The following is a 20331-nucleotide window of genomic DNA, read 5'->3' as shown; positions in this document are numbered from 1 at the left end:
GATGCATCATTGCTGCATTGATTTTACAAAGTGAAATGAACCTATTTATTAGCAGTAGTATTCGCTTATTAATTCATGTTGTAATTTGCATTGGTTCTGATTTCTGTTAAAATAAAAACAGCAAAAGTTGAAATGTTGTAGGCCATTTTTTCAATTTGTTTATGGATTTATGATTTAACAATGCATTTGCAACAATACCAGTTGTCGCTATCAGTACTTAATTGTTTTCACCATCTAGCTTTAAACCATTATTAATAAATTCTGTGCCTGTGCAATCATCAAATTTATTTGCTCCAACTTATTATGTATAAACTGTAACACTTGCCACACAGGTATAATTGCACATGCCATCTTAGCACCTACTTCATTTATAAGCACAAGTTATTTTGCATATAAAACGCTACAGATATTCATGTATAAACATAACTGGAAGCTTCCAATTAATTAAGGTTAGGTGACATAAAAATTCAAAAGAAGTGTTTTTGACAAACAGCACCTCAAGCCTGCTTTATCTGGTGTACTTCTATTACTAATAATCAATTATAATGAACACTGTTCTTTCTTCAAAAGTGATTGTTTCACAAATCTGAATTAACTGGGTTATGTTTAGTTTTTTTCCATCTCCTATTCTACTGAATGGCAGATATTGGAATTTGATGAACATTTCCCATATCGCAGTCACCTCTCTCTAAAGGCCACCATTGATAACACAATCCAAGAATGGATGTGCTGTGCCAGTACAGCCTTCTATTAATCAACAGCAGTGAGTGAGTGATCACAAAGATCTCCCCAAGGCAACAAAAGTGTACAGAGCATTTGTTGTGACTTTACTCCCGGACTGCGGTAATTCCCAGTCCTGCTTGAAGCTAAGTCTACGAGGGTTCAAACATAATTCCTGCCAAATCATCTTCAAGGTCCCCCCTTCAGGTCCTCAAATGGCAAATGTCCCAGTGTATGGTGAAGAAAACATTCAAGGACACTCAAGTTACTTTGAATGACAGCAACAGCGAAACTAATGACTGAAAGAAGCTATTCAAATTGCCAACAACTTGTCTATTAACTTGTACCATGCTTCAAATGCTAGCATCTTAAAGATGACACCAGTGGTGGGTAAGCTGTTGGAAGGGATTCTGAGGGATAGGATTTACAGGTATTTGGAAAAACAAGGACTGATTAGGGGCAGTCAATATGGCTTTGCGTGTGAGAAATCACGTCTCACCAATTTGATTGAGTTTTTGGAAGAAGTGACAAGGAAGGTTAGTGAAGGTAGAGCAGTGCACATTGTCTATATAGACTTTAGCAAGGCGTTCAACTTGGTTCCACACGGTAAACTGGATAGCATTAGTATATCACATGGAATCCAGGGAGACGTAGCCATTTGGATACAAATTTGGCTTGAAGATGGATTAGAGCGTGATGGTGGAGGGTTGATTTTCCGAAGGCCTATGACCAACGGTGTGCCGCAAGGATCAGTGCTAGGTCCACCACTTTTTGTCATTTATATAAATGATTTAAATGTGAATATAGGAAGTACGGTTAGTAAGTTTTCAGATAACACCAAAATTGATGGTGTGGTGGACCGCGAAGAAGATTATCTCAGAATGTAACAGGATCTTGAACAGATGGGCCAATGGGCCAAGGAATGACAAATGGACTTTAATTTAGATAAATGTGAGGTGTTGCATTTGGTAAGACAAATCAGAGCAAGACTTATATACTTAATGGAGAATGTTGCCAAACAAAGAGATGTTGAGATATACATTCATAGTTCCTTGAAAGTGGAGTCGCAGGTAGACAGGGTCGGGAAGAAGGCGTTAACTGGCAAAGCTATTCTGAGCTTCCGAGTTAATCATTTCAAACCAACAATTTTGCAAAAATTGTATTAGTCTTTGCTAGTACTAAATTATTACAGATTTTTCAAAAGGAAAGGCACTCACTGTCACGCAATGGACAAAGTTCTTTCGATTCCACCCAGTTGGATTGATCTGTGCTTGTAGTACTTCTAACTCGTACCCAGTAAAGATCGCTAAAAGATGTAAAAGTCCATGATACGTCACATGACAGGGTCGAAATATTGATGCAATGTTTCACTGGAATGAATCTGTCAGCATTCCTGCTTTAAATAAAATACGACAAATTTACCCAACACATCAAAGTTAGTTGAGGGTTTCATGTGCGACATTAACCAAGGCAAATTTAGTGGTTCTTAGCAGAAAATGAAGCAATTTTATTTGAAAAAACGGTAAAGTTAAGTTACTGTAAAAGTATATAACAGTCAGAATTGCATGTGCCCTTAGAAATTCAGAACTCAAATGCAGAGTTAGAAATTGATGTTTGAGACATAGGCTTTTGTTCACTCATTCCCCTATGACTTCATTCATAGGGATTCTGGATCAGTGGTGCTGGAAGAGCACAGCAGTTCAGGCAGCATCCGAGGACAGGCAAAATCCGAGGACAGGCAAAATCGACGTTTCGGGCAAAAGCCCTTCCGAAACGTCGATTTTGCCTGTCCTCGGATGCTGCCTGAACTGCTGTGCTCTTCCAGCACCACTGATCCAGAATCTGGTTTCCAGCATCTGCAGTCATTGTTTTTACTTCATTCATAGGGAGTCAAGTGCACCAAATGGGATTGGACACATCTAATATCAACACATAGGTCAATGGAACCAGGGCATGCAATTGTTAACCAGTCCATATATACTAAATTGATCTTACATAAATCTATTTACACCATTGATTAGCAGACATGTGAAAGACAAATAACTTCTCTGTCCAGGATAAGAAGCTGTGAGTTGCAAACTTGTGGTGCTGCAGCATTATATTTGGTGAAAGAATGTAATCATGGTGCAGCAAGTTTACATGGAGAGTTCCATTATGAATGTGGTCATAGGAATTTGCAACAAATAAAGTGGACTTCAAATGCATGCAAGTCAGTAGTTAGTTATAATTTTGGACATGAAAATGAAAAACTAAAAAAGACAGAAAAAATAAAATAGTGAATGGGAAAGCAAACTGTGACAAATTCTTAAGGAAAAGAGCAACCATTCCTCTAGTGCCTTTCACGACAGCAGGATGTCCAAAACCAATTTACAGTCAATGATGCCATAGACATCTTGGCCCATGCTTGTGAAACACGTTGCCATTCTCTAGCTCTGTGAGGGTAAGAGTAATTCGCAGACATTTTAAAAGCATGAGTTGCCTTTATATAGCACCTTGAACGAGAAATAAAACAGCAAGAAGCTTTACAAATGTAAAGCCAAATTAGATTAAAACAATTGGTGAAAGTGATTTATTAAAAAATAGAAACATGGAAACTTTGTCACTGATGGTGCAATACTGGCGAACAACAAAATCAAAGAATGTGGGGAAGATAGAAGCTGGGGGAGATTTCAGAGAAAGGTGAGCCATGGACAAAGATAACTAAGTGTTTTTGTCTGTAGACGTTTCCCCCAGATTCCCTGTCATAACTTTGACAGAGTGTGTTGGAATCCCAATGGAATGCTTGTGAAAAGAGATTTTGAAATGTAAATTCTGCAGGCATATAGCAACTCTCTCTGGCATGAAATCAGAAATCTCTGTTAAGTTGAGGAACAGGAAGCTGAGGGGATTAACAAGGTGATGGTCAATACTTTCTTATGAACTGTTCATGCTGCCATTGAAGGTGGTAGAGTAAGTTGTTAGAAAAGCTTTTTGCATTGTTCATATTATATATATATAAAAAAGATACATAGAGTAGAAAAAGGAGTAAGTCATGCAAAGCCTTAATAAATGCTGATTAGGCTGAAAAATTGTAGCTAATTATAGACAGTACACTTTAGGACAGACTGCAAGATGACAGAAGGATTTTATTTGACTAGTACTAGGGATGAAGAGCTGCAGTTAATTAAAGAGTTAATAGAAGTATTCAAAATTATGAAAACAAGACTGGGACTGCCATAGTATTAAGGACTTGGATTGAGAGGAATTTGTTAAGTGTGCACAAGAAAGTTTTCTGATTCAGAATGTGGATCTATGTACTAGAGAAGATGCTCACTGCTTTTCGTTATTTATTATAAATGATTTGGATATGACGATAACAGATATGTTTAGTAAGTTTGCAGATGACACCAAAATTGGAGGTGTAGTAGACAGCGAAAAAGGTTACCTCAGAGTACAAGAGGACCTTGATCAGATGGGCCAACGGACTGAGGAGTGGAAGATGGAATTTAATTTAGATAAGTGTGAGGTGCTGCATTTTGGAAATGCAAATCAGAGCATGACTTGTACACTTAAATGGTAAGGTCCTAGGGATGTTGCTGAACAAAGAAACCTTGGAGTGCAGGTTCATAGTTCCTTGAAAGTGGAGTCACAGATTTAATGGATAATGAAGAAGGCATTTAGTACGCATGACTTTATTGGTCAGTGTATTGTGTATATGAGTTGGGAGGTCATGTTGCAGCTGTGCAGGGCTTTGGTTAGGCCACTTTTGAAATACAAGGTGCAATTCTGATCTCCATGCGGTAGAAAGATGTTGCAAAACTTGAAAGGGTTCAGGAAAGACTTACAAGGATGTTGCCAAGGTTGGAGGGTTTGAGCTATAGTGAGAGGCTGAATAGGCTGGGTCTGTTTTCCCTGAAGCATTGGTGGCTGAGGGGTGACTTTATAGAAGTTTATAAAATCATGAGGGGCACATATAGGGTAAATAGACAAGGTCTTTTTCCCAGGGTGGGGGTATCCAGAACTAGAGGGCATGCGTTTAAGGTGAGAGGGGAAAGATTTCAAAGGGACCTAAGTGGCAACGTTTTCACACAATGTGAGTATGGAATGAGCTGCCAAAGGAAGGGGTGCAGGCTGGTATGATAACATTTAAAAGGCATCTGGTCTTTAACTTAGGATATCTGGTCAGTATGGGTGAGTTGGACCAATGGGTCTGTTTCTATGACTCTATCAGTTTAAAGTAATTGCCAATGGGTCCAGGACATTTTCTTTTTGTTGCACAGAGTGTTGTTGTCATTAAGATATAGGTCACCATATAATGATGTATTTTGATTCTATTTTAAATTACTGTAAATACTCAAAAGATTTGTCAAGATTTCATGAAGACTACTGCTGTCATGCATATTAGCAGTTTAAATACAACTAATCCATTAAAGCATTGGATAATTTGTAAAAGTTACTATTGCACAAAATAGGAGCTCATTGAATGTGAGGAGTTTGAATTATCAATTTGTGCTCCTGATTCATTTTGCTTCCAACTCTTCTCAAGAATATACAGCTATCATTCCACTGTTGTATTTACCTTGAAATGACTCACAATTATTCTTTATCAACATGGCTTTTAATATAGGTTCTACTGGCGGCACTTAGTAAAGCAAAGCAACTACACCTTCGTTCATTCCCTTCACCACTGGTTCATTATGCCCACAGTACTTGCCATCTCCAATGTACACTGCAACAATGTCCCCAACCTTCTTTGACAGCAACTCCCAAACACATGACCTCTGCCAAAAGATGGCAAAGGGATCAGGGACATGGAAATATCGCACACAATCCCACTTTCAGAAATATGCAGTCCCTTGCTCATTTGTGCATCATAATCTTAGAAATCATTTCCCAATAGCAAAATAGATATGCCTTCCTAAGAAAGACTGCAGGAATACAAAGAAGCTCAAAATTATCTGATCCAGGACAACTAAAACAGGAATAACTGCTTATGTGGCAGCAACACCACACACTGAGACTGAATTAAGAAACCACAATATATTCACCGTGGAAATATTTCAGAAATCCAACGCTAACACACAGATACTTACCTTAGCATGCAAGATTCGACAGTGTACCGTGTACCTGGGGGTGAACCAGTTCCTGGTTTCCATGTTACAATATGTTTAAAGTTTACAGAGGTTAATTTTACATTCTGTGGTGCAGGTAGTTGACCTAAAACTAAAGAATAAATATACATTTAGCCTCCTTATACAGAAAGGGAAATGCAGATTCTCACTGACCACAAATTTTACCACACTTGCACCTTGGCAGACTGGACTCACTGGTCAAACAGAAGCACTTCAGCAAAAATGTTGTTAAACATGAGAGGGTGCAGAAAAGATTACTGGGATTGGAGGGTCTGAGAGGCTACAGGGAGAGGCTGATTAGGCTGGGGCTTTTTGCCCCTGAACCATCAGAGGCTGAGGGGTGGCCTTACAGAGCTTTATTAAAATGATGAGGAATAGAGTCAAAAAGGGTGCCACCGGAAAAGCACAGCAGGTCAGGCAGAAGAGTCAACATTTCAGGCACAAGCACTTCATCAGGAATTTTGGTGGGTAGGGATAGGGGGCAAGGAGGCTGAGAGATAAATGGGAGGTTTGGGGGCTGAGGAGAAGGTAGCCAGGAAGGTGATTGATAGATGAAGGTGGTGGGGGTGGGGGGGGGTGGGGGGCATTGATAGCAATAGGTCAGAGTAGAGGGTGGAGCAGATAGATGGGAAGGAAGATGATGGACAGGTGGGACTGTTCAAGAGGGTGGTGCCGAGTTAGAGGGTCAGATCTGGGATAAGGTGAGGGTAGGGGAGATGAGAAAACTGGTGAAATCAACATTGATTGTGTGTGGTTGGAGGATCCCAAGGCGGAAGATGGATAGGGTGAATAGCCAAGGTCCTTTCCCCAGGGTAGGGAAGCACAATACTAGAGGGCATAGGTTTAAGGTGAGCGGAGAAAGACTTAAAGGGGATCTGAGGGGCAACTTTTTCATGTGAGGTAGGTGTGTGTATGGAATGAACTGCAAGAGAAAGTGGTGGAGGCTGGTATGATAACAATATTTAAAAGGCATCTGGATGAGTATATGAATAGGAGGGCTTCAGAGGGATATAGACCAAATACTAGCAAATGAGACTAGAATAGTTTAGGATATCTGGTCAGTGTGGACGAGTTGGACTGAAGAGTCTGTTTCCATGCTGTATAGCTCTATGACTCCATTAGCATTCCAGCTGAAAAAGGTCTCTTGAGTCACCAGAGGCACAGATTAAAACAGGAAATTCAGTATTTTCAATCTTAACAAATTATAAAAGACACTTTAGAAAGTGTACAATACAGAACCTTCATTAGGTAGAATAAAGAATATTTAATGAATAGTGAGAAAAAGACAGCGGTTTGAATCATCTGGGAATAGTATACACATGTACTGACAGCACCTAGTTCTACCTCATCATATGCCATTTAGTTTTGGACTCCCCCACCCTGGAGACAAGACCTTGTCTATTTACCTTACCCTTGCCCCTCATGATTTTATGAACCTAAGATCACCCTCAGCTTCTGACGCTCCGGGGAAAATAGCCCCAGTCTATTTAACTTGTCCCTATAGCTCAAACCCTCCAACCTTGGCAACACCCTTTAAATCTTTTCTGAAACCTTTCAAACCAACATCCTTCCTATAGTAGAATGGTTTTATATGGAAATCAGGAAGTTGTTTTCTGAACTTCATTACAACAGCATCATTCCGAGCAGCTCAACATGAAAACTCAAGAATGGAACAAAATTATGATACTGCTCTACTACATGCTCATTAAACACCAAAAAAGCAGAGCCCTTGTGCATTCAAGCGTTAAGAATTTTCTCCAGCGTGATTTTGCCAAAGAACCTCTCCAGCAGTGGAAATAAATTCTACTCACATGGATTGGAATTGTTCAGATCTTAATTATTGTTGGAGAATTTAATAAAATTTAAACCTAAATAAAAAACACTTCGTACATTTTCCTTCTTTCAATCTCTTATCGCACTCACCTAAACAAACTTTCTTTCCCTCATTTTATTTTACCTTCGATATATGATTTTTTCATTGAATTAAATCATCAAAGTCACATTTCCTGAACTCTGCATAACTCTGTCAAGATTTCTTCAACGTTTTGGTTAAAGAGACACACCAGTTCTCCCAGCGCAGCTCTGTTTTGGTTCCTGATAATTTGAGGTTCCAGTGCAAAAGCCCAAGTGTAAAAGTAATGAAAGGCTAGTAGCATTGTTAATTTTGGGCTGACAGCAAAATTCAAGTCAATATCAACTATTGAAGGTGTATCTCTTTAAAAAAGTGACTTTGTTTCTATAATTGTGAAAAGGTTGCACAACAGGATGGGTCTGATTTAAACTCATTCAACTATTGCATGTTTGCTTTACTTTAATAATGATAGTATTACTGTAACTAATAAAAGAACTTACCGTGCAAAAGAAGATGCAAGAACATTACAGTCCATACTGCAGACTTAGCCATGCTTGCATCCACCCATGTAGCCAAAAGTGTCTCATTGACATTTTGAAGCATTTCTGCCGGACAGCATCATATATCCTGCAGAATTAATACAACAAATTATTGCAGGGTTCTTTCCTCAGAGCCTTGCAACAGCTTGCATTCAGATACGCAACGTCTTTAATGCATGAAACATTTCACAGTAGTGTTATCAAACAAAATATGACACTGTGTTGCATAAGGTATTATTAGAGCAGATGACAAAACAGTTAGTCAGAGTTTTTTTTAAGGAGCATATTAAAGGAGGAGAGGGGCAGAGAAAAGGGAAGTTTGGAGCTTACAGCATAGGCATGAGACCAATGGCCAAGCAAACAAACTTGGCAATGTGGCAATGGCCAAGTTTGGCACAGCACAGTATAATTCAGAGTGTTAAATAGGAATTGCAGTTCTGCACTTTAGCAGTTCTGGAAACATCTACAGAGAGAAAACAGGGTAACCTTTCACGTCTGATAAGACTCTTCTTCATTCTGAAGAAGTCATATCAAACTCGAAACTTAACTCTGTTTATGTCTCCATAGATGTTGCCAGACCCGCTGAGTTTCTCTAGGACTTTATTTCAAATTTTCAGTATCTGCAGTATTTTTGGTTTTATAATTCATAGAGTTGTAAGGCTGGAGGACGTCAGAGAGATAGGGAAGTATTGAATGATCTGAAAACAAGGATCAGCATTTTAAAATTAAAATGCTACCATACTATAAGTCAATGTTGATTACAGAGTAAGGATAGGTGAATGGTACTTGATGTGAGTTAGCATATAGGCAGTAAATGCTAAAATTACCTCACGATCACATTGGATGAAAGACAGGAGTCCATTCATGACAGGACTGGAATAGTCAAGTCTAAGGACAACAAAATCATGCAAGAAACAAGTGTTATGAGACTGTCAGAACCAGTTAGTTGGTGGAGATGCCTACATATTTGCAGGAGAGGCCATACATTCCATTTCTGCTGGCAGGAAATCCCATCCCATTAAGTCAGCAGCAGAAATGGAGTGAGGTGGGGAACATGCACATTTGCTAAAGAAGCCCAATAACAGGCTCCTTAAATGTCATCTTCCCCAAGATTTGGCATCGGCTCAGGAATTCTTCGAAGCTGACACACATCTCCCATGCCTTCTCTGGAAAGCACTGCTGGGACTCCCTCTTTCAAAGGAATTTAGTGTGTAGGAGCTGGCATCAGGCAGGAGGTGCCTGGTGAGGGAGCCTACCCATTCAGCACAACTCGCTCCTCTCCCTAGCCATCCTCCCTTTCCTTTTTCTGGCAACTCCCAATCTTTCCTACTCGACTCCCTCCAGGAAAGGATCTCAGAATGATCTGTGGGGAAGGCCTCACTGTAATAATGGCAGCACCCCATTTCTGGTGGTGCAGTTAATACTGGAAAGGTGCAGGACTCTGATGCACCAGGAGCTCTTGGTGTGCAGGATCTCTGGTGCTGTGGTCCTAAATCCTGAGGAACATCCAATGATGACCACTTTACTGCCATGAGAAGCACTTAATTCATTCAGAGAATGCCACCAGAATGGTGTGGGTCTCCAGCTTGTTCTCCAACCAGTGGGTGGAATTGGTTTTGGAGGGATAATGAATTTTTATCTAATTTTAAACATCAGAAATATTCAGAACTTGAAGATTGCTGAAAAGTGACTCACTTTGTCACAGCTTTTCACCTTGAAAATTTACAAGAAACACAACATAAAGGGAAGACAGCATTATCCTATCTGACAGGAGAGTGCTCAGCGATTGACAAGAGTCAACCTACCAGGTTTAAAATTTAAACAAAGCTTCGCACTTAACTGTCCATCATCAGACCAGTGAATTCCCTACAACTTTCCCACCAATCAAAGTCTACTTGATATCCAATCACCACTGTGCTCTTCTACAACAGGAATGTGATTTTCTCTTTATGCTGGTATTTCTTGTGAACTGTCATGATGAGTGCAAAATGTAAGGCTTAAACATGTTGTGGGTTTTTCTCAGGAATATTGAAAAACCATGTTGGGATTACCATAAACAGTAGATTGATCCTGTGATGTGTGAAGTGGAACTTTGATTTGTTTGTGGTGAAATGTTTGCAATCTGCTTTGAAAGATATTTTGTTTGCTGACATGATTACGGCTAAAGTGTCATTACCAGTGAAAACTGGGGAGATGACCCAGAAAATTTGCATTCGACAAGTCAATGCTCATAACATCCTGAGATTAAAATAGATAAACTAGTGGTCAGCTGCAGCTGACTTCAAAATATTTATCTCCTGGTTACTGTTGGTGCAAGCCACAATTTTGTGCATCTGAGTGACTGTTGTCCCTCACTGTTTTTGTATCTAATACTAAAAGATCAAACTTCTTTGACAGGGTCAAATAAGCAACATAAAGTGGGTGCATTAAGTTGCTGACAGTGGCAAATGATTGTTTAGGGTTTCCTTTTGCTTTCTCTGTATTCGCTATCTTAACCAGGGTATTATCTCGGGCATTATGATCTTGTAAAATGTGTAATTTATTATGGCTAATGCAAAATAAATTACTTTTTTGTTTAAAATGTAAAATTTCAAAAAACGCCAGAATTCCACAAAGAACAGCAAGCGTTAACAAATCAAATTTCCACTTCACACATCACAGGATCAACCTACTGTTAGTGGTAATCCCAACATGGTTTTTCAATACTCCTGAGAAAAACCCACAACATTTTAAAGCTTTATGTTTTGCACTTACAATGACAGTTCACAAGAAATACCAGCATAAAGAGAAAATCACATTCATGTTGTACAAGAGCAGAGTGCTGATTGGATATCAAGTAGTCTTTGATTGGTAGGAATGTTGTAGGGAATTCGCTGGTCTGATGATGGATAGTTAAGTGCGAAGCTTTGTTTAAATTTTAAACCTGGTAGGTTGACTCTTGTCAATCGCTGAGCACTCCCCTGTAACATCGGATAATGTTCTCTTCCCTTTATGTTTCATAGTTTATTCCCCTTCCTAAGACAAATTTCATAATTTCAGCATTGTCATCGCCTTTCAGTCACTTCCAAATCAAACACTGCTACACACTGTGCTGCTATTTTTTTTGTTCTTGCCGTGAAATAGATGGAATAAAATGTTGGATAAATTAGCTATGTAGATTTTGAAACATAAACATTTGTTCAACATTGGTTCTCAAAAACTCATGTCTTACTGCCTAGCTGTTTCAATGTCAGATTTTGCAGTTGTGTTTTATTAAATTGTTGGTCAACAATCAGTAGAATCTTTATTATTTGGCAATTTTGTAACTGTCCCCACATTTTTGTTTCTGTTGTGTGTCATGGTTCTTTACTCCTCTGTGGGCATCAGAAATTCTTGTTTTCAGTAAATAAGCCAATAATTGTCTAAGTATAATGTGTAAAAGACAGGAAATGTTAGGGCTGATGACACTACAGTCCCTGGTGGGTCCTTGTTAATCTCTCCCTCCCTACAGATCTTCCTTTTCCACTTGGTTTTACCTACCCATTTTGCTCTCCCTAATTCTCTCTGTTATTTTTCCCATTCAATCACACAGTTGGTTTAGGTCAACCCTTTTGGGATGTCAGGTTCTGTCCAGTCAGTTTAGCTGCAAGTTGTCTGCCTCTGTCAAAAGTATTAAAAATAATTCCCAATCCCTTTCAATTCTGGTCTCAAAATGCTAATTCTGCTTCTCTCATGACAGATGTTACCAGACCCGCTTACCATCAGGTAACAGGTATCTACAAAGACATTTGACACTAGTTTAAAGTAAATGGATAAATAAGCTGAAACTATTTATTAATTAGATAAAAGAAACTTATATTCACGGGGTGAGGGCTTCTCTGGCTAGGCCATTGTTTAATGCCCATCCCTAATTGCCCAGAGGGCAGTTAAGAGTCAACTACATTGCTGTGGGTCTGGAGTAACATGTAGGTCCGACCAGGTAAGGATGGCAGTTTCCTTCCCTAAAGGACATTAGTGAACCAGATGGATTTTCCAACAATCAAACTGGAACATTTATTTCAAATGCATGCATGTAACACAACTGAATAAATGCCATAATGTCTAATCAAGGAATGTCATTATTGCCAATCATTCTGTGTTCAAAACTCCCAGTTGACTTTGTTTTGAGATAGAAAAATTTCAGTTCAAACTTATTGTATTGACAAGCCTGATTTTATAAATTCAGAAATTTGACACTGGCTAAGCAAAATACCATACAATTAAAATCTATCAACTATACAGTCCATAAAACATCATAAAATTCAACAATAGAACTTACAGTGATTGAGTCATGCAAAACCTGAACATCCCTTGCCGCCATCCTCTGAAAGAATGCAGATTTTGTTGACACTTTTTAAATTGCACTCAACAGGACAATTTGCAAGAATACCAATAAAGAGGAAAACCAGCATTTATTTGACATGTGAGTAAAGTGCTGATTGGCTTGTAAGTGGACTTAGGTAATAATGCTTGACAATTCCTCTGCCTCTGCCATTTCTGCTCCCAGGAGGACAAGTTCCACCACAGAACACACTAGATGGCCTCCTTCTTTAAAGACCGTAATTTCCCTTCCCATGTGGTTGAAGATGCCCTCCAACACATCTCATCCATGTCCCGCACCTCCACCCTCAAACTCCACCCCTCCAACTGCAACAAGGACTGAACCCCCCGGTACTCACCTTCCATCCTACCAACCTCCGCATAAAATGCATCATCCACTGACATTTCCGCCACCTACAAATGGACCCCACCACCAGGGATATATTTCCCTCTCCACACCTATCCACCTTCCGCAAAGACTGTTCCCTCTGTGTCTACCACGCCCCCCAACAAACCACCCTCCCCTCCTGGCACCTCCCCTGCCACCGCAAGAATTGCAAAACCTTCGCTCACACCTCCCCCCCACCTCCATCCAAGGCCCCAAAGGAGCCTTCCACATCCATCAAAGTTTCACCTGCACATCCACCAATGTCATTTATTGTATCTGTTGCTCCCGATGCAGTCTCCTTTGCACTGGGGAGACTGGATGCCTTCTCCCAGAGCACTTTAGGGAACATCTCCGGGACACCCGCACCAATCAACCCACTGCCGTGTGGCCCAACATTTCAACTCCCCCTCGCACTCTGCCAAGGACATGCAGGTCCTGGGCCTCTTCCACTGCCATTCCCTCACCACCCGATGCCTGGAGGAAGAACGCCTCATCTTCCGCCTCGGAACACTTCAACCCCAGGACATCAATGTGGACTTCACCAGTTTCCTCATTTCCCCTCCCCCCACCTTACCCCAGTTCCAACCTGCCAGCTCAGCACCATCCTCATGACCTGTCCCATCTGCCAATCTTCCTTCCCACCTATCCACTTCACCCTCTTCTCCAACCTATCACCTTCATCCCCACCTCCATCCACCTATTTTACTCTTAGCCACCTTCTCCCCAGCCCCATCCCCCTCCCAGTTATCTCTCCACTCTGAAGGCTCCCTGCCTCATTCCTGATGAAGGGCTTTTGCCCGGAACGTCGATTTCCCTGCCACTCGGATGCTGCCTGACCTGCTGTGCTTTTCCAGCACCACTCTAACCTTGCCTCTAATAATGTTTGACAGTTAACAGTCAGGATCTGTTTACATTTTAAACCAGGCAAGTTGACTCTGTTTGGAGAGGGTGTTGCCCTGAAAAATGAGCCAGTGAATTCCTATCAAATATATTGTTGATTTGAAACAAGCACAGTGCATGCACATGTTCTTTCTGTCTGCAAAGAACAGGGCACATTAGTACATGTGGTTTGCAGTATAATTAATTGCATCATACAGTGAACATCCTGGCAATCCTGAATTGGGTGCTAGTGTATTTTTTTAAATACCCAGGATTATCCAGCAAGTATTGTCCAATTACAGAATCATACCTGATGTTGGACCTGTGTTGTGAGCTTTGCCAGTAACTTGCTGTCGTGAACTAATAAATTGATATGCTGCTTGATTGATCCACCAGTCTTTGGGACATATAGCTCAAATACCAAGCATACTTCAGCAATATACCATTACTCATTGGTGGGATAGGCATCATGTGTTATTGGCAAAAGTGAGGACTGCAGATGCTGGAAACCATAGTTTAGATCAGAGTGGTGCTGGAAAAGCACAGCAGGTCAGGCAGCATCTGAGGAGCAGGAAAATCGACGTCTCAGGCAAAAGCCCTTCATCAGGAATGGAGGCAGGAAGCCTCCAGGATGGAGAGATAAATGGGGGGTGAAGGGGGAGTGGAGCTGGGCAGAAGGTAGCAAAGAGTACAATAGGTGAATGGGGGTGGGGATGGAGGTGATAGGTCAGAGAGGAGGGTGAGGGAAGGTAGCAAAGAGTACATAATGTCTTTTTGGCTTGATGGTAAATATCTCTATGACTCTATGACTCTACGACCACTTGTGCTGCTACTGAACAGTAACAGTGTGAAACAGATAACTTCACCAGTTGCTCAAACATTCCAGGATAATCTGAAGCAGACTGGGCACTTTTTAGAATCAAGAGTGACCACTTTAGTGCGTTTCATGAGTTTGAGAGATTTACAGTGTGAGATGATCTGATCAAGATAGCCATTATCCAATAGGGTGGCTTTGCAGTGCCTTGTTTCAACATCAAACTTCTGTGGTGAACAAATAGTTTGGGCTTTCTTTCTGAGGTTACCAGTAAGCAATGTTCCCCCTACATTGTATGATGCTCATACGTGCAGCTTCTCTGCGGGTCCTAGCATAATTTTGGTGCGCCAGTGCCCAGACCCCAATGTGTAGACATTTCTAATCAACCTGTTCAGGGATGTTATATATCTCTGGAGCAGATGGGACTTGAACCCAGGCTTCCTGGTCCTAATATATGCACTGACCATTGAATGAATGAACAAATAGAGTCATATGAATGATTTTATTGTTACTTGTGGTTTTCTCATTTATTGGTATTCTTGCGAATTGTCCTAATAAGTGCAAAATGAAAAGTTCTGATAAAAGAACTTACAGTTAAATGATCTTTTCCTCAGGATGTGGCAGCAGGAAAATAAGATAAAGCTGCTTATTCAATGGACCAAAGGGGTTTTTTCTGTGTTGTAGACCTCTATGACTATATACTCTGTTTCCATGGTGTTAGTTAAGTGATAAGTGCCAGGCAGTTCTTGTTTATGACTACCTGAGAGATTAGATTAGATTACATTACAATGTGGAAACAGCCCTTCGGCCCAACAAGTCCACACCGACCTACCGAAGCGAACCCACCCATACCCCTACATTTACCCCTTACCTAACACTATGGACAATTTAGCATGGCCAATTCACCTAACCTGCACATCTTTGGACTGTGGGAGGAAACTGGAGTACCCGGAGGAAACCCACGCAGACACAGGGAGAACGTGTAAACTCCACACAGTCAGTCGCCTGAGGCGGGAATTGAACCCGGGTCTCTGGCGCTGTGAGGCAACAGTGCTAACCACTGTGCCACCGTGCCGCCCAGGATCATTCCTGCTTGGTTTAATGTTTCAGTTGAAAGATGATAACTCTAATCACTGTAACATGCCCTCATACTGCACTAGAGTGTTACCTAGATCATGTGCTCACATTTTAAGTATGTGCATTTGAATTTACAACATTCTAACTCAAAGAAGAGAGTGCTAGCAGTTAGTCAGGTTTGACAACTTTAAAATAGCATTCAAAGCTATTGTTCCTCTTTCTCTAAGTCAATTGTTGATTTCCTACTTCAACTTAACTCCACATCAGTGCTATAATTTCTCATTAGTAAGGCAAGTTGGCCTATCTATAAAAATGCCTGAACAAATTGATGGACGCCAGAGGAGGCATATTTTTATTACTTACTTCCTCCCTCTCTGTCACAATAGCAACGTTACCCTCCAGTAATGTTTAAATGTAAAACTAATCCATTGAAACAGCCATTAAACAAGTTGGCTGTAATGAAAGTACACAAGCATCATGTCTGCTTTGAGTCCACACAAAAATACATTTCATCTGCTTAAATTAGTGGTGTTAGCATTTTAATAGCGATAGCCTGGATATTCTGAAGTGTTCTGATTCAGAGATTTCTTTCGACAAAAGGAATCCTAGACCTAATTAATTCATAATAAATAGAATTAACCAGTGTGTGAAACATTCAAATGACAGGAGTATTACACAATAACTATCCAACGATTTGGGACAAGCTGAAATTGTGAAAGGTGCTGTATAAATTTGTGCTTGTGTCAATGTAAGACTAATGACATAGAATGGAACAACACAGTCATGCAGCTCCTCGAGCCCATTCATTCCATACGCATTTTTGTGCTTTGGAAAATCTCTGTCAAAGACTGAAATAGCTCATAAAGCATGAGACATTGTTGTATTAATACTGCATTCTTTCTTCTATCCTGCTTAAAAACTACTCTGACTCACTAATGCTGTCACTGAATACCACCTGGAAATGCAGCTACAAAGGGGTACAGACTGTCTCTCCTCGGTCTATAACTTGTTCTCGCTGACAGGGTCAAGAAAATAATAGGCCCTCGTATGCCTGCCATTAATCATGTGAAATAGCACCCAATGTAAAGTGATTATCAAATTCTACTACCTTGATCCCTTGACGCAGAGATTGATGCATGCAGAAGGAAAGCAGCTCCTACCTTTGGCCAACTCATGAAGTGCACATAGAATAAAAAGAATGCCAAGCTAGCCTGTATGAGCACGCCAATGCTTTATAAGGTTCACAACAGCTCTCTGTGAGGCTCTGAAGCATGGGTGAATTAAAGCTACCAGGAAAACAGGATCAACCATTTCCTCTGAGTGCCATGGACCCAGGTTCAATTCCAGCCTCGGGTGACTGTCTATGTGGAGTTTGCACATTCTCCACAATCCAAAGATGTGCAGGTTAGGTGTATTTGCCATGCTAAATTGCCCATAGTGTTCATGGGTGTGTTAGTTAGGTGCATTAGTCAGGGGTATACGTAGAGGAATGGGTTTGGATAGGATACTCTTTGGAGGGTCAATGTTGGGCAGAGGGGCCTGTTTCCACACTAGGGATTCTAAGAATTATGGTGTATTCTGGCAAGACAAAGTGCTCTCGAGGGCAGAACTTCCATGTGTGTTGGCACAAATGAATCAGAGGATGTTTTGATGCACAGAAACAGCTCAGTTGCAAATACGAGGACTTGTGTATGAAGACGTAGCCAGAGTCAGATGACCATGTGGCACACTCAAAGCTCCACTTTAAGGACACTTGTCAGTGTGACTTGTGGGCCCTAAACGTTGATTATTGCAATGTGGGAGTGGTTAGCTGTCAAAAGAAGCAAATAGCAAGCCCACCTGTGGGCTCGAGTGTTCCACCAAGGTGACCAGTGACAACAGATGTCAAAGTCAAAAAACAGCAACCCTCAACAACAGGTTCATGGACAGTTTTTGTGGTAGTGCCTACCTCTCGAGCATTGGCATTGGGAGCCAGCAGCAAAGGCTCACCATATGAGAACTCCCCACTAAAAGGGCTTATCTATCATCTGGCATGGCTGGATAGATACCAATGTCACTGAATAGTACCACGCTTTCAAAACAACTTTGATGGTCGTTCGGGAGCATAGTGTTCTGCTACACCTAGTTACAACTAACTTTTCCTAAAGTGACAATTCTAACTCTAAACCGGTTCTAGTGTCACGCTGAACGAAAAACACCTGAAAAGATTCATGGAGTGTTACCTACGGTAGCGAGCTTCACTGTACAATCCAAACATTCCAAAAGTTAGAATCTGCTGTTCTCGGTTCACCGGAAGCCAGGGCTCAAGGAGCTGCAACGGCCAGATCTTTGAAGCAATTCTGAAGTAAGAGAATATGCTGGCGTTTCCATGTGGGAATGGAAGAAGTTCGAAACACAATCTATGCCGATGGATTACTGCAAACAAGACATGGCAGACATGCAGAGAGAGGTTAACGCCGTGACAACAGCTTATCCCTGATAAAGTTCTTTTTACAAATGAAAATTCCTGAGTTGTCCGATAACTTGAGCTGAGCAAAATAGATAGCAATAAAGTGGAAATTTCATGCTAAGGAATGAATTATTTTACTCAAATAAGCAACTTTGATTTTCGACAATAAAATTTTGCTTAAATAAGGAGGTCTGTCCAAACAGAGCAAAAACAGCTTTTCTCAAATGCTTTATATTTTGCATAATGTTGAACAATGTGGATTCCGAAATAAATTTTGATGGCAGAGTCACGCGGAATTGTGTTATCGCGTTGCAAAGGTTGGAAAAGGGATAGTTAATAGAACGAGGAAGAAGAACGTGTTTTTAAAATCCCTTTTTCATTTCGTCTTCGCAAAATTAATTGTGTTAAATTCTTCTAACACGGTTCACTAGTTGCCTTGTTTATTGTTTTTTTTTACGGCTGGTCTTCGTCATACCAGCTCGGTTACAGATAGAAAGTTGGAGACGGTGAGGTCTGCAGATGCTGGAGATCAGAATCGACAGTGTTGCTGGAAAAGCACAGCAGGTCAAGCAGCATCTGAAGAGCAAGAGAACCGACATTTCGGGCCGGAGCCCTTCAGGAATGAGAGGATAGACAGTGTCAGCTTTCCCAATGGACAGATTGAGATACCTCTCCATTAACGTGAGAGTGTGCCTCCTCCCTACTTGTCCGCTTACCTTCAAAGTCGACTTGTCCATTACCGGCCGATCACCTTCTTCCCCCCAGTCGATGTCTTCGCCAGCCTCCTGCTTGAAGTTTCGGTGCCTTGGTATCATCCTTGTCCATTTCCGACAAGCAGACTCCGCCTTAGCGTGTGTTGCTGATCTCTATGCCTGCCCCGGCTACCAATCAGAAGCTTCGACTCAATTCCAACTTACCTGGAGGCGGCACCTTAGTTTTGCAGCTGTAGAGAACATCCACTTATCGCTATAAGTATCAGTGGCTTGTGGCGGGGCAGATTTTATAACTAAAATCTATCTTTCCATTAACGCATCATCTCCTACCATCACTTAGCTTAAAACCACTTGATAGACCGTGCTACATATAGAGAGGCTAGCTTCACGAAAGACGTGAAGCAAAGAGAAGCGTGTCTTGGTCAGAATATTCCCAATCACTTCTGAAGATTGTTGTTATTCCTGTCTCGCAAACGGAAAAAACTGCAAATTTTACTTCTGCATGGCTACGTACCCGAGCCAAATTCAACATTGTATTGATGTTCGTGCAATATCAAAGGATGACGTGATCTGTTTATCTACTCAACCTGTTACTCCACGCCTCTGGAGAGGATGGGACTTGGATCCTTGCCTCCCACTCCACGGATAGGGACATTATCGCTGCGCCACAAGGATAGCATTTTAAACTGTAGCCTATAACTGATCTGCCAGCTCAGGTGAGACTCAAAAAGAGGTGCTTTCTAAATGATGGTAGTCATGCTGTGAAGAAGGGCTTATACCCGAAACGTCGATTCTCCTTCTCCTTGGATGCTGCCTGACCTACTGCGCTTTTCCAGCAACACATTTTTAAGCTCTGATCTCCAGCATCTGCAGTCTTCACTTTCTCCATGATGTGGAGGTGTCAGGGTTGGACTGGGATGGACAAAGTTAAAAATCACACAACACCAGGTTCACGGTCCATCCTGGCGTTGTGTGATTTTTAATTTTATCTGAAGGAGATTGAATTTATTGTCACGTGTACCGAGGCATAGTGAAAGCTTTGCCTTGTGAGCAATGCAGGCAGATCACAGAGTTAAGCAGCATAGATACTACACCCTAAACTATCCAGTCATGATAGTTTAGGGTGTAGGTTTGCTCGCTGAGCTGTAGGTTTGATATCCAGACGTTTCATTACGTGGCTAGGTAACATCATCAGTGGCGACCTCCAAGTGAAACAAAGCTGTTGTCTCCTGCTTTCTATTTATATGTTTGTCCTGGATGGGGTTCCTGGGGTTTGTAGTGATGTCATTTCCTGTTCATTTTCTGAGGGGTTGATAGATGGTATCTAGATCTATGTGTTTGTTTATGGCGTTGTGGTTGGATTGCCAGGCCTCCACAAATTCTCTGGCATGTCTTTGCTTAGCCTGTCCCAGGATAGATGTGTTGTCCCAGTCGAAATGGTGTTTTTTTTC

General features: G+C 41.1%; 1 protein-coding gene across 3 annotated transcripts in view; it reads right to left on the bottom strand.

The window, feature by feature from the left end:
* LOC122557135 (uncharacterized) overlaps positions 1–18983 on the bottom strand; it is a 38835-nt gene extending 19852 nt beyond the window's left edge. The window contains exons 1-5 of one of the 3 annotated variants that reach the window (XM_043704480.2): positions 18884–18983; positions 17941–18133; positions 8184–8310; positions 5793–5922; positions 1938–2116 (exon numbers count right to left, since the gene is read on the bottom strand). In XM_043704480.2, the coding sequence (XP_043560415.2) occupies positions 1938–2116; positions 5793–5922; positions 8184–8286 (412 nt within the window). In that variant the 5' untranslated portion in view covers positions 8287–8310; positions 17941–18133; positions 18884–18983. The remainder of the gene's footprint in view (positions 1–1937; positions 2117–5792; positions 5923–8183; positions 8311–17940; positions 18134–18883) is intronic. The other 2 variants (XM_043704479.2, XM_043704482.2) reach the window with 2 other exon arrangements.
* Between the last annotated feature and the right edge of the window lie 1348 nt (positions 18984–20331).

This window comes from Chiloscyllium plagiosum, unplaced genomic scaffold (assembly GCF_037043375.1).
Source record: "Chiloscyllium plagiosum isolate Xiang-an unplaced genomic scaffold, Cpla_swu_hap1 HiC_scaffold_11, whole genome shotgun sequence".
Lineage (NCBI taxonomy): Eukaryota > Metazoa > Chordata > Chondrichthyes > Orectolobiformes > Hemiscylliidae > Chiloscyllium > Chiloscyllium plagiosum.
This window is presented reverse-complemented; position numbering and strand designations above follow the sequence as displayed.